A 14,240-nucleotide genomic window follows, 5' to 3' on the forward strand; every position below is an offset into this window, starting at 1 on the left:
CCCGGCGCGGGGTCTGCGCGGCCGAGAGCCGCGGGGCTCGAGGTCCAGGGGTCCGAGGACCGAGTCCTCTAGCAGCCCGGACCCGGGAGCTGCCGCGGCGCGTGCGTCGGGAGCGGTGCGTCCCCGCGCGCCCACCGGGTCTTCGCGGGGGCGCGCCCGCGGCACGCGGCCGGGCGGGGCCAGGCGTGAGTGACGAGCCCGCGGACCAATGGGCGCGCGCGCCGGCCCCACCACCCGCGCAGCCCCTGACGCGGAGCCCGGCGCCGCGCCGCTGCGGCTGCGGGCGGCGACGGCTGCACCATGGGCCGGCTGCTGCGGGCCGCCGGGCTGCCGCCGCTGCTGCTGCTGGCCGCGGGTGAGTGCGCAGCGGGCGGGCCGGGCCCCCGCGCCGAGGGGCGCGCCGCCGGGGGGTGCCTGGGTCGCGGCGGGGCGGGAGGCGGCGCGGCGCGGCGGCCACTGCGGGCTGCTGGACAGCTCCCGCGCCGCCGCCACACAAAGGGCGCCGCGACGAGGCGCGACGGGGCGTCTCTGCCTGCCCGGCCCCCGCGCAGGAGACAGACGGACGGACCGACCGACCCAGAGGCGGCTTCGGTCCCCACGGCGGTGGAGTGGGAGGGTGTGTGTGTGAGTGTGAGTGCGCGCGCGGAGACACCCACGGGCACGCGGGCGTGAGTGCCACAGGCGGCGCCCCGCGGGTGAAGGGGGCCGTTCGAGAGAGGCTTCTGGTCGCACAGGGTTGGGGGTGAGGGGCGTGAGTGTGTGCGTGTGTGTGTGTGTGTGTGTGTGTGTGTGTGTGTGTGAGAGAGAGAGAGAGAGAGAGAGAGAGAGAGAGAGAGAGAGAGACTGTGTGTGTGAGTGAGTGTTCCTTGGCTCTGGCGGCGACGTTCCACAGCAGCACCTTGGGGGTTCTGTGCACAGAACGTGTGTGTGTGTGTGTGTGTGAGAGAGAGAGAGAGAGACACGCAGATGCCATCGTCACAGGGGGTAGGGGCCCTCTGAGCGCCCCATAGGGAGCAAGAGGATGTCCCCGTGGGATCATGTGCGAATTAGGGGGGGGCAGGCCATGCAGGATTCCATCCTTACAGGCGCGGCACTGCGTTGTGGGCGCACGTGTGCTCGCATCATCGAGAGACTGCTAGAAGGCACCCAAGGGTGGTAGTGTGTGTGTGTTGGGGTGGGGGGCACGCTCCCACTAGGGGATGAAGGGAAGCATGGGTGAGAGAGGAAGAGAGGGACCCCAGTGCCCAGCTTCCTTTGACAGCCATACAAAGATGGACAGACGTTTGTAACGTCCCCTGTGGCCACCACACGTGCTCTCTGTGGCTGAGAGCGCAAAATTGCCAGCTGCGATGGAGGGAGTGTGGCTTTACGCAGCTCCTTGGGAGTATTTCTCTTAGATTGTGCGGAGCTACTTGATTTGGAGTAGGTGTAATAGCAACGTGAAAATGTGTGGCTTTGACACACACTGCTGAATAGCTCCTATTCAGCTGATATGAGAGGTGCATGTGATAAGTGAGTTTTATCCCGCAGCTACACCAGGGCATGGTAAGTGCAGGTGTATGAATAGGTGGGAGGGTATGGAGCAGGTGCTAGATAGTGTGTGTGTGTGTGTGTGTGTGTGTGTGTGTGTGTGTGTGAGAGAGAGAGAGAGAGAGAGAGAGAGAGAGAGAGAGAGAGAGAGAGAACGAGAACCTACTGAACACCTTCTGAGTGGCAGACACACAAGATCTAGGTGTGTGTGTGTTGGGGCAGATGTGGTGCACACAAGTTAAGTGCATGATTATGAGACAGCTCGTATGTGGCCACCATCCCAAAATACAGGTGGGAGAAGGGATATCTGAAAGGGGGAGGCAAATGAGGACATGACTAAACAGCTTTGTTCCAAGGCTGACGCAGCAGTAGGGTGAGTCTGTGTGATTGGTGTCACCGCAAAGGAGTGCTGGGATGGATGTCATGTGTGTGCTTGTGTATGCATGAGTACACCAGTGGACATATGCACGCGCCTATCAGATAGACCTGGGTAACTTGACTTCGAATGTACGCACAAGCACATGGAATGTGTGTAAGTCTGTCTACGAGGCATTGGCTACTAGGTAGTTCTCATGAAGTGAACCCACCCTGTGTCCATATGTATAAGAGGGAGAGAATCTTCTGATGGGAGAGCACGTGATATCTGAATGAAGGCAGGAGTCCTCTGCTCGGGGTAGCGATGAGATGGCCAAGGTAGCGTTGCCATGGGGCCCAGAGTGACATCATCTGAAAAATGGCTGGAGGGGAGAGGGGCCACTCGTTCCCTTGCACATCTTAGGAAGGTTCAGTTCAGCAAGGGCACATTTTCTGTGTAGTCAATCCAAGCATTGCATTAGCTCCAGGATTTAAGTGATAAGCACAGAAAAAATACCCACCTGTGTTTGTCTCTCACACACACCTACTCATATCCTTCAGTACCTTAAATCCTTATGTGGAGAAAGGTGAAGTTCAACAAGTAAGTCAATATTAATCAGTCTATTCTCTCTCCCTCCCTCCTTCCCATACACACTTGATGATGCACATTCTTACCTCAGTGTTTGGAGAATGTGTTTGTCTGGCAGTTTGTCTTTTCACACACATGTCTTGTATAGAAATTGTAAAAGGACCCTTTTTTAACTTCTCAGCATTAATTCCCAGACACAAACCAACACACACAGCCTCATGTGTTAGTGCTAGACACTTTCTGTTGTAGCTGACACTCAGGATGGGAACTGTGTGTCAGACACTGCTGGGAAGTTCCCGTATTCGTATCTGGTAAGGACTTCAGATTATCTGAGTTTCTGAGCTGCTGCGTAGGGGAGGAGTAGAGGTGGTGGAAATTAGGAAAGGATCCTTGGATCAGAAACAGATTGCAGTTTGGGAAAGTGAGGTGAAACATGGGGATCACCTCATTCGTCTCACCCTCCCTACTCTCCCCTGAGGTATAAATCCACTTCATTGGCTTAATTTTCTGAATGTGTTTGGGTCCAGTTTTCCATTCTTTGAGGCTGATCTCTCAACCCTTTTCATGTACCTCTTCTTCTCACCACCCCTCTCTGTTGAGAGGGATGAAGTAAGAGACAATTATAGGCGCTAGAGAAAAAAAATCACACAGTGTAACTCTGAAATGTTAGGTCAGGTGGGTCTCAGTTAAGGCAGCTTAATTATTAACTGCAAAGGTAATTATACACAGAATGGTTAGGTCTCAGATACTATTTTGGTTTAATCTTATGGTGGCCAAGTTTGAAAAGAAGTAACTTCTCTTAATTACATAAGTAATTACCCACTGCCAAGGCTGTTGAAAATACCATTTGGATAAAGACAAAATAATAATCACAGGGAGAATAACTTCAAGAAAATGTAACTGTTTACTCTTGAAGAGCTTCAGCTTCTGGTTAAGAATGAAAAATCAGGATAATGCCAGTTTCCTTTTTTTAAAAAAATAAATCATTGGGGGCTGGTATAACTCTTATCACAATCCATACATCCATCCATTGTGTCAAGCACATTTGTACATTTGTTGCCATCATCGTTTTCAAAGCATTTTCTTTCTATTTGAGCCCTTGGTATCAGCTCCTCATTTTTCCCCTCCCTCCCTCACGAACCTTTGATAATTTATAAATTATTATTTTTTCATGGCTTGCACTGTCTGATGTCTCCCTTTACCCACTTGTCTGTTGTCCATCCCCCTTGGAGGAGGTTATAGGTAGGTCATTTTGATCGGTTCCCCTCTTTCCCCCACCACCTTCCCCTTTCCCTCATGGTATGGCTACTTTCAATATTGGTCCCGAGTTTATCTGTCCTGTATTCCCTGTGTTTCCAGCTCTTACCTGAGTACCTGCTTTGTAAGGTAAAATTAGGGTCATGATAGTGGGCGGGGGGGAGGAAGCATTAAAGAACCAGAGGAAAGCTGTATGTCTCACTGGTGCTATACTGTACCCTGATTGGCCCGTCTTCCCCCCCCCCCCCCGAACCTTTCTGTAAGGGGATGTCCAATTGCTTACAGATCGCTTTGGGCCTCCACTCCCCACCTCATTCACATTATGAATTTTTTTGCTCTGAGTCTTTGATGCCTGATACTTGATCCCACTGACACCTCATGATCACATAGGCTAGTGTGCTTCTTCCATGTTGTCTTCGTTGTTTCTCAGCTAGATGGCCGCTTGTTTATCTCCAAGCCTTTTTAAGACCCCAGACGCCATATCTTTTGATAACCGGGCACCATCAGCTTTCTTCCCCACGTTTGCTTATGCACCTTCTTTGTCTTCAATGATCGTGCCAGGAAGGCGAACATATCAGAGTGCTGGATTATTAGAACCAAAGTGTTCTTGTGTTGAGAGAGTACTTCCAATTTCCTTTTTCTCACACACATCTTTTCACCAATGTTACCAAAATCTTTGTTAATTTCTTCAGGACCCTGAGTTAATGAAGACCAAGAAGAGAATGGGAGAGGGGTTAGAGGGAGACTACAACTTCTCCGTTTGATAGGAGGAAGGCAGGGTTCAGAGAGTGGAGTGAGTAGCCCAAGTCATGGAAAAGGTAGGGAATGGATTCAACAGATTCATCAGAACCACAGTCTTATTCAGAAAGAGTGTACTAACTAAGAAGTATGTTACCTTCTAGAAGTGACAAATAAGCCCTGCATCAGACTTTTGTAGAGAGGGCAGGAGCAGCCATCCCAAGCCCCAAGCCCCGCAGGGCTGCAACATCTCTCCAACCACGCTAGTCCAGCTCGGAGCCAGTTTTGCAGTTTCAAAGAACCAATCCATGTTTGATCCCTCTGTGGTTTAGCAGAGGGTAAAATTCTTGAAAATAATTTTGCTGTTTTCTAAAAATATTGAAGTAATCGTTCTCTTTCAACATACCTACTGTGCATGTGGATAAAAGTCTTCCCCTCTCAGCCCTCTCAAGGATTGGCTGCGAAGGTGTCCTCACTGTTACCAAGTCCATTCTGACGCAGTGATTCTAGAGGCAAAGTAAAACCGCCAGCAGTAGAAAGCCTTGCCTTTCTCCCTTGGGGTGGCTGGTGGTTTTGAACTGCTCACCCGGTGGTTAGCAGCCCAATGTACAACCACTTTACCAACAGGGTACCTATATAACATATTATTTGTTTATTCTAAAGTTTTTTGGTGGCACATTTAGTTTTTTTCTTCATGTACTGCCTGGTTTTTGTCCCCCAGTGTCTTTGATTTGCCTCTTTGCTAGCTTCGTTCCCCCAACCCTGGGGATGGTGCTGCTGTAAAGGAGTTGCCATTAGGTGCCCTTGAGTGACCCAGCCCCTTGACAAAAACACTGCCCAGTGCTGTGCCACCCCAATAGTTCTTGTTATGTGTGAGTCCATTGCGTCGGTCTGCTTCCTTGGGGTCTTCCTCTTTTCCGCGGACTGTGGACCAAGCATGATGTCCAGGACTGGCCCCTCTGGATAACATCTCCCAGGCATGTGAGATGAAGTCTCTGCGTCTTCCCTTCTAAGCAGTAGTCTGCCTGTATCTCTTGCAAGGCAGATTTTTTGTTTTTCACAGTCCATGGTACTTTGAATATGCTTTGCCAACACCAGAATGAAAATGCAACAATCCTCCCATCTTCCTTATTCACATGCTTGTGATGCAATTGGAAATCCCATACCTTGCATCAGGCATACCTTCATCCTGAAAATGACTCTTCTCTAACGTTTGAAAGAGTTCCTGTGCACAGATTTGACCAGTGGAAGATGTTGTTTGATTTCTTGGCTGCTGCTTTCATGATCATTGATTGTGGATGCAGGTAAAATGAAATCCATGACAGCTACAATCTTCTCTGCAGATAAGTAGGGTTATTATATTAGCCGATAAGCTGGATAACATATATATTGTGTTTTTCAGAAGACTGCCGTTTCCTGAGGGCAAAGGCTATATCTATTCTCCTTTGTCTCTTCTGAGAGGGCCTGGTACGTTACTAGACAAAGAATAGAGGCTCAATGGTGATAATATGCTTAAGTCCATCTAAACGCCTTCTACCAAGATTGCCCTCCGTACAACAACACAGCCCACCTAAAACCAAAGTTTGATTCTAAATGGCATGGCATTACTTGATTGACAGTCATATGAATCTGATTAACTTTTTAAAATTCGGAAGTAACTATGAAATAAATGCAGTAGATGAAAATAAAGGCCCCGAGCAGAAATGCTTATAGAGGGAATTCTTATTTTTAGATAGTTTTATTGGCATATAATTCACATATCAGACAATTGAATATTTAGGCACGTTAAGAGTTGTGCGATCATCACCACAAACATATTTAAAACATTTTCTTCTTTTTTGTAGTCGTCGTTAGCTCCTCATTTCCCACCAACCGCTCCTGCCATGTTCCTAGGTAATTATTTATCCATTTACTATCCCTGTAGATGAATCTATCCTGGATTTCACACACAGAAAATTATACAAAACAAGAAACAAATAAAAAACTAACAACAATGACAAAATAGGAGAAAAATGCAATTGAAAAGAAATCAAAATATTAAAAAGTGAAACAAATTTAAAATGGGTCAAAAGGGAGATCAAATGATGAGGCGTTTTATTTTAACCTGACTACATCTGCCATAATTGATTTTACGATGTTCTCTGGCCCATACCAGGCTGTTCACACCCCTGGACTGTGTTCTGAGAGGATTCACCAGAGTCTGACTTCGCACAGGGACCCTCCAAATGGAGTTTGGACTTCCACCGACATCGATAGCCTTCTACACTCTAAGCCTTTAGACTGTCCTGTCCTCTGGAATTAGATTTTATTATTTATAATCTAGTTTACACTGACGGGTATGTGTCTTATTTTTAAACTTAGTGGATGCCTCACTTGGTTGCTTGTTTTAAGGCAAGCCATTAAAACCCTAGTTGCTATTCTTCCTTATAGCCGGACACCATCTGATTTCTTCACCACATTTTGCTCGAGCAGCATATCTTCATTTCTTCATGTGAGCTAGTATCCAGTAGGGTCATGGCATAAGAATAAATTGTTCTTCAATTAGGACTTCAATTATGTGCGAGCCCAAAATCTATTCATATATCTATGGTTTATATATGTCTCTGGTTCACTTTAGAGATGTCATCATTTCATTAGGGAACATTATAAATCATTTCCATGGGCATAAAGTGATTCTATTAATAGTATTATTAATTTAGCCCATGAATTTAAACCACTGCTGAGAAAAGGAAATTATACAGATATAAGCTGTCTCTTCAGACTTGCAATACATGAATTGTTGATTTATATATAGATCAGAAGCAACTGAACACTGTTTACACAAACAAGTATGTGTTGGGGATAGGGTAAAACTTCCAGTAACATTCATCCACAAAGAGAGAACATGAAAGTGGCAAATGTATGGTAGTCCCAGGCCACCACTCATTGGGCACTCTCAAAGCAGGAGGTCCAAACCAAGAATAGCCACCAATTCCATAACCTTGGTGCAGTGATCAACTGCTTCTTACACGAGAGTGTTTTATCCTTTAGTCCAAGGGATTATTTTAGTTGAATTTTTAGGTGTTTGAAAGCAAAGATATCACTTTATTATGATTATATATATATAAAGGTCATTTTATTGGGGCTCTTACAGCTCTTATAACAATCGATACATCAATTGTATCGAGCACATTTGTACATACGTTGCCATCATTATTTTCTAAACATTTATTTTCTATTTGAACTCTTGGAATCAACTTCTCTTTTTTCACTCCTCCCTCCCCCCTAATAACCCCTTGAAAAATTATAAATTATTTTTATATCTTACACAGATGCTGTCTCCTTTCCTCCACATTTCTGTTGTCCAACTCCCTCAGGGGGAGATGGGGGTGTGTGGTTTGTGTCCATCATTATGAGCAATTCCCCCTTCCCCCACTCCACCCTTCCCCATCCCCCTACCCTCTTGGTGTCTCTACTCTTATTTCTGTACCTGAGGAGGTACCTACTCCTACTCCTATTTCTGTACCTACTCCTATTTCTGATCTGGATTCCATTCCGTGTGTTGTGAGCTCTTATCTGTACCAATGGACATGCTGTGGTCTAGTCAGAACTGAAAGACAAGACTGGGATCATGATAGTGGGGGTAGGGTGGGGGCAGAAGGAAGCCTCAGAGAAGCAGAGGAATATTGTGTGTATCATCAGTGCTGTCCTGCACCCTGGTTGACTCATCCCTTCCTTGTGACTCTTCTGTGGGGGAATGTCCTGTTGTCTACAGATGGGTTTTGGGTCTCTGCTCAGACATCTCATTCTCAACAATATGTTTTTTTGTTTGATTATTTGTTTTGGTGGTTCTGATGCCTGATACTTGATCCTGTCGGACAGGCTGGTGTACATGTTTCATGTGGGCTTGTTGCTTCTCTGCTAGATGCCTGCTTGTTTAATTGCAAGCCTTTTTAAAAAAATCATTTTATTGGGGGCTTGTACAACTCTTATCACAATCCATACATCCATCCATTGTGTCAAGAACCTGTGTACATTAGTTGCCATCACCATTCTCAAAACATTTGCCTTCTACTTGAGCCCTTAATATCTGCTGCTCATTTTCCCCCTCCCTCCCTACTCCCTCCTACCTCATGAACCCTTCATCATTCATAAATTATTATTATTTTGTCATATATTACACTGTCCGATGTCTCCCCCCACCGCCTTCTTCTCTGCTGTCCATCCCCCAGGGAGGAGGCTATACATAGATTCTTGTAATCAGTTTCCCCTTTCTACCCCACATTCTCTCTACCCTCCAGGCATCGCCACTCTCACCACTGGTCCTGAAGGAGTCTTCTGTTCTGGATTCCCTGTGTTACCAGTTGCTAGCTGTACCTATGTACATCCTCTGGTCTAGCTAGATTTGTATAACTCCAAGCCTTTAAGACCCCAGACACTATATATTTTGATAGCTGGGCACCATCAGCTTTCTTCACGATGTTTGCTTATGCACCCATTTTGTCTTCAGCACTTGTGCTGGGAGAGTGAGCATCACAGAATGCCAGGTTGTTAGAACACAGTGTTCTTGCATTGAGAGAGGGCTTGAGCAGTGGTCCAAAGTCCATCCACTACCTCAATGTATTGCCATATAAATATGTGTACATAGGCCAATACCTCTATTTTTATGAATTAATATATTTGCATATATACACACCTATGTTTATACCTCTATCCATAGCTTTGCTTCCCAGATCTTTCCTGTTTCCTTTACCTTCCTCCTGCCCCACCATCATGCTCACCCTTCTTCTGCCTCTCAGTAATTCCTCTCAGCTAGATTGTTGCTCCAACAACCCAGGATCCCTACATCCTCTTTGTTGGTGATTTTAATTCCTTAGTTGGTCCCATGTCTATGTCATTGTTTGCTCACCACTCCCTTCTTCTACCTCTTTCTCCCCACAACTCCCTCTGGAACTGTCAGCCCCATTGATTTCTCCTCGTGCTTGCTTCCCATTCCTATCTTACTTTGGTAGACAAACCAACAATAATGGAGGCAAAACAAAAAGAAAACAAAAGATGAGTAAAAAGAGAAAAAAAACCCACCTAGCATAAAACCCTAAAAATCACACATAATTCCAGGTCTGTCTGCTGTCCTTTATGACTATCTCCCCACTGGTCCTGGGGGTTCTGGGAACTGCCCCTCCTAGCGTGAAATCTAATTTGGGAACTACTCAGGGGCTTTGTGGCTTTGCTTTTCTCCCATTACTGATATGTTTTCTTCTTGGTTCACTCACTGTGGGGGGGGGTCAGACTGGACTCACTCCACACCGCGTGTCCCCAGTATTGTTGTTCTCTGTCGAGGTGTGCTCCCTCGGGGGGACTTCATGCCTTGAGCTGTTGTTGGCCCTGCAGTCCTCCCTGTGCCTCAGCAGCTCCATGCAAGGATGTCCTCCTCAGGGCCTGTGTGCCAGTGTTCTCCTTTACCTTCTTGGTTTGCTTCTGCATGGGCATGGCAGACCGACCCCTCTCCAAGTTGAAGGATTAGTGTTGTCTGCTGTAGCACATACTTCTAGGTGGGTGTCAGCTTGGCTCGGACATAGGCCGGCCCTGTAGACCTCTCTATTCGTGAGTTGCTCCATGTGGATACGTTGCCTTCAAGGTTTGGCGTGCTGTGATGGGGTCTGCACTCACACTCCCATTTCTTTGGAGACATAAACGATACCCTCCCCCTGGGTGTACTAGTGCCCTGCTCCCCCAGTGCCATCGTCTCCCTCTTCTTAACCCTCCTGTTCTCTCTTCCATCTCCCTTCCCCTTATTTCTGTTGGAATGACACGTACACCCTTGGGTTAACCTGTCCCCCGCCCAACTGCCTGCACCTCAACCAGTATAGTGTGAAATAAATGGCTTTTCTTCTATAACTACAGTGCTGTTTATACTTACCTCATATTGTATTTTTCCTCTTGTGATCAACTAACTTCATTTAGTATAATTTCCTCTAACTCTTCCCGTGAGACTATGTGCTATATGCAACTGTCTGTGGTTTTTAGTGATGCGTAGTACTCCACTGTGTGTAAGGGCCAGAGTTTTCTAATCCACTTATCTATCGATGGAAATTTAGGTTCCAATTCTTTGCGATTGTGAATTGTGCCACAATAAACATTGAAGCATAGATGACTGGTTGTGGTCTATTTCTTACCTCTTTTGGGAATATGCCCAGTGGAGGGATTGCTGGATCAGAAGGTAGATCAATTTCCATTTGCTTTAAATATCGCCAGATCGCTTTCCACAGGGGCTGTATGTATCTACACGACCACCAGCAGTGGAGGAGAGGTCCTGTCTGGTCCCCTCTCCTCCAACATTTCAGTTCTTTAAATCTGCTACCGGCGAGTTCAGGGGAAAATCTCGCTTGATTAGTGGAGTTTCCAAATTGGATTCTTCTTGTGTGGCCTACGAGGGATGCTATGTGCCTCGCAAGGATTAAAGTCTCAGTTGTCTGTAGCATGCAGCTTGGGTCATGAACAGCTGGATAGAAACTAGGTCAAAGCTGTCCAATTTGGACCCTAATACAAGGGATGTTCTCCCTTTGGGGTCTAGAAATAATGCTAAGCATTCCCCCCCCCCCCCATGGCAAGTTGCCCACCGGGTTTACTAAATAAGAGGAATTCTTAGTGGTGAATATTTTGTGTTCACTTTACTGACTTTTGACCCTGCATCTTCCTGCAGTTAGGATTTGCGGTGGGGACCTTGCACACCTGCTTGATTGAAAAGGGTGTCTCTTAAGTTTTCAGCTCTGACCTCTGTCTTTGGTCCTTAAATCCCATGCGTGATTTACATGATCTTAGATTCTCTTGCTTTATGTATCCTTTGGAGGAAGTGATAGGTTTCCTTTTTTCATGGATCATCTGAAAAGTCTTTTTGTGGGAAAACCTAGCTAATTACTGTTACTTCATTAACCAGCTATTTGACTTTAATCACATGAAGTCTGCTTTAACAGGTTCCCTGCATGCTCTGATGCTGACTCAAGTTCAAACAGCTCCAACACAACACTGAATTTTAAAAAACACTAGCTTAAAAACAAAACCTATTTATTTAGGTCATGGTTTTTGGGGTTGGCAGTTCTGGCTGGTGTACCAGGGAAGTTCTTCCAAGCTTAATTGGACTTGTCAAGTGACTGTGAATGGTCAGCATTGCTGATCTTGGATAGATTCTTTTACATGAGGCTTCAGCTGGGATGACTGAACAGATGTGTATCTCTCTTACATGAGCTCATTCTCCAGTAGGCTAACCTGGGCTAATTTGGGCCCAAAGTCTAAGAACTGAAGTTTACGAAGACTCTTGAAACATAGATTTGGACATGCTACACCATCACTGCTGCTGTATTTTGTTGGCAAAAGTAACTCAGTTTTAAAGGTTGTGAAATTAGACTTCATCTCTTGATGAGAGGAGCTACAAAGTTTCATTGCAAAGATGGTTATTTATTGGGATTATCAGTGGATAATCACTCTACCACAGTGCCACTGGGGGTAGAAAATGTCACTTTGGCTCCTTCCCACTTTTAGGCGATGGATATTGTTTTCTCCATAATGACAAGGCTGTAAATAACCAACAAGAATAGCACTCCCAATCATATCAGTGGGTGCCCACCTTCCTGATATAATCACTGAAAACAAATGTGTGCATAAGCAAATGTGGTGAAGAAGCTGCTGGTGTCCAGCTATCAAAAGATATAGTGTCTGGGATCTTAAAGGCTTGAAGATAAACAAGTGGCCATCTAGCTCATAAGCAACAAAGCCCACATGGAAGAAGCACACCAGCCCGTGTGACCACGAGTGTCGAAGGGATCAGGTATCAGGCATCAAAAACAAAAACCATATCATTGTAAATGAGGGACTAAAAGCTCATCAGTAGGCCACTGGACACCCCCTTACTGAAGGGTCATGGAGAGGAGATGAGCCAGTCAAGGTGCGATGTAGCAATGATGAAACATACAAACTTTCCTCTAGTTCTTAAATGCTTCCTACCCCCACTATCATGATCCCAAATCTACCTTACAAATCTGGCTAGATCAGAGGATGTACATTGGTACAGATAGGAACTGGAAACGGAATCCAGGACAGGTGACCCCTTCAGGACCAGTGGTGAGAGTGGCGATACCTGGCGGGTAGAGGGAAGGTGGGGTGGAAAGGGGGAACCAATTACAAGGATCTACATATAACCTCTTCTCTGGTGGATGGACAACAGAAAACAGTGAAGGGAGATGTCAGACAGTGTAAGATATGACAAAATTTCATACATTATTAAGGGTTTATGAGACAGGGACGGTGGGGAGGGAGGGGAAAATGAGCTCATACCAAGGGTTCAAGTAGAAAGCAAATGCTTTGAGAATGATGATGGCAACAAATGTACAATGTGCTTGACACAATGGATGGATGGATGAATTGTGATAAGAGTTGTACAAGCTCCCAATAAAATGATTTTTAAAAAAAAAGAATAGTACACACACACACACACACACACACACACACACACACACACACCCCAAATGATGGGGAAGATCATTTGAGTAGAAAGGATCTTGGGAAGGTCAAAGCTATATTTGAATCCAAGATGCTTGATTTAGTATGGCTCAGCAACTCTGGGGACCTTTAAGGGAAGCACCCTCAAATGGATTGGCTGGGCATTCTCTCGTCCCTAAATACCTGTGGTTCTAAGAACTCACAAAATATGAAGTGCCCATGCCCCCATCTGAGTCAGTGACACAGATGCAGACGGAGTAGCATGACTTCAGTTTAGGGAAGCCAGTATTTTCCTAGAAGTAAAACCTCTCACCTTAGCTGTAGTGTCCAAGAGAGAAGAACCATTCTGGAAGAGGTGTAGCGAGGTTTCCTTGGTTCCATTATAAAGCTTTCTCTACATTAGCTCCTAGAAGCAATATAACATAGCTATCATCTAACATCAATATCATATCATTTGACCCTGTTTTCCAGAATTTCAGAGTTATCACAGATACTTCCTCTAGTTTGTGACTTGACTTTCTAAATATCAAAGTTTGGTCCCTGACTTACTGATTTCAGCACATCTCCAAAAGGGAAGCATTGTCGGCTTTCTTTTTACAGGTGGAAGAGTTGGCACACAGGCAAGTTTAGAGACTTAGGTTCATGCGTCTTGGAGTGGAGGTGACCATAGACATCCAGCTTCTGGTTAAATTCACTTTGAGGCTCTGACACCTCATGCCAAATGATCTTCCTGTGTGTCCACCAATTCAAAAAAAAAACACAAAAAAATAAAACCCCAACGCATTGCCATAGAAAACAGATAGAGTTTCTAAGGCTCTAAATCTTTGTGGGAGCAGACAGTCTTATTGGCTCTCTTGCAGTGGTTGGTGGATTTGAACTGTCGAATTTATGCTTAGCAGTCAGATGCTTACCCAACAGTGCTACCAGTGTTCTTCCACCTATTGAGCCTACTTTTTTCTTTATAGCCACCTAAAATAAAGCTAATCTTTAGTATTCAATTAGTCTTTTATTTTAATAGAAGACACTGACTTGTCTGAATTAAATATTCTCCTTTCCAGACCCAAGAACTTTGCTAGATCTCCATTTTTTTATATAAGATCATAATACTTATATTTGTATTCTTATAGTTTGTGAAGCTTTGTAGAACAATGTACACACACTTCATAGAGACTATTGCCTTTGATCCTCCCCATCCTGTGAGGGCTCTTTTCTGCTGTAATACTTCTGCTGTCCTGTTTTAAAGATGAGAGAACAGAGACTGGTTGTAGCTAAATACCTTAATCAGAATACCTGGCTG

General features: G+C 45.5%; 1 protein-coding gene across 1 annotated transcript in view; it reads left to right on the plus strand.

Moving 5' to 3' along the window:
* The first annotated feature begins 300 nt into the window (after positions 1 to 300).
* The window catches only part of PODXL2 (podocalyxin like 2), a 60,304-nt gene continuing 46,364 nt past the window's right edge, over positions 301 to 14,240 (plus strand). The window contains exon 1 of the mRNA XM_075550910.1: positions 301 to 616. Coding sequence (XP_075407025.1) covers positions 301 to 616 — 316 coding nt within the window. The remainder of the gene's footprint in view (positions 617 to 14,240) is intronic.

Source organism: Tenrec ecaudatus, chromosome 5 (genome assembly GCF_050624435.1).
Source record: "Tenrec ecaudatus isolate mTenEca1 chromosome 5, mTenEca1.hap1, whole genome shotgun sequence".
In the NCBI taxonomy this organism is placed as follows: domain Eukaryota; kingdom Metazoa; phylum Chordata; class Mammalia; order Afrosoricida; family Tenrecidae; genus Tenrec; species Tenrec ecaudatus.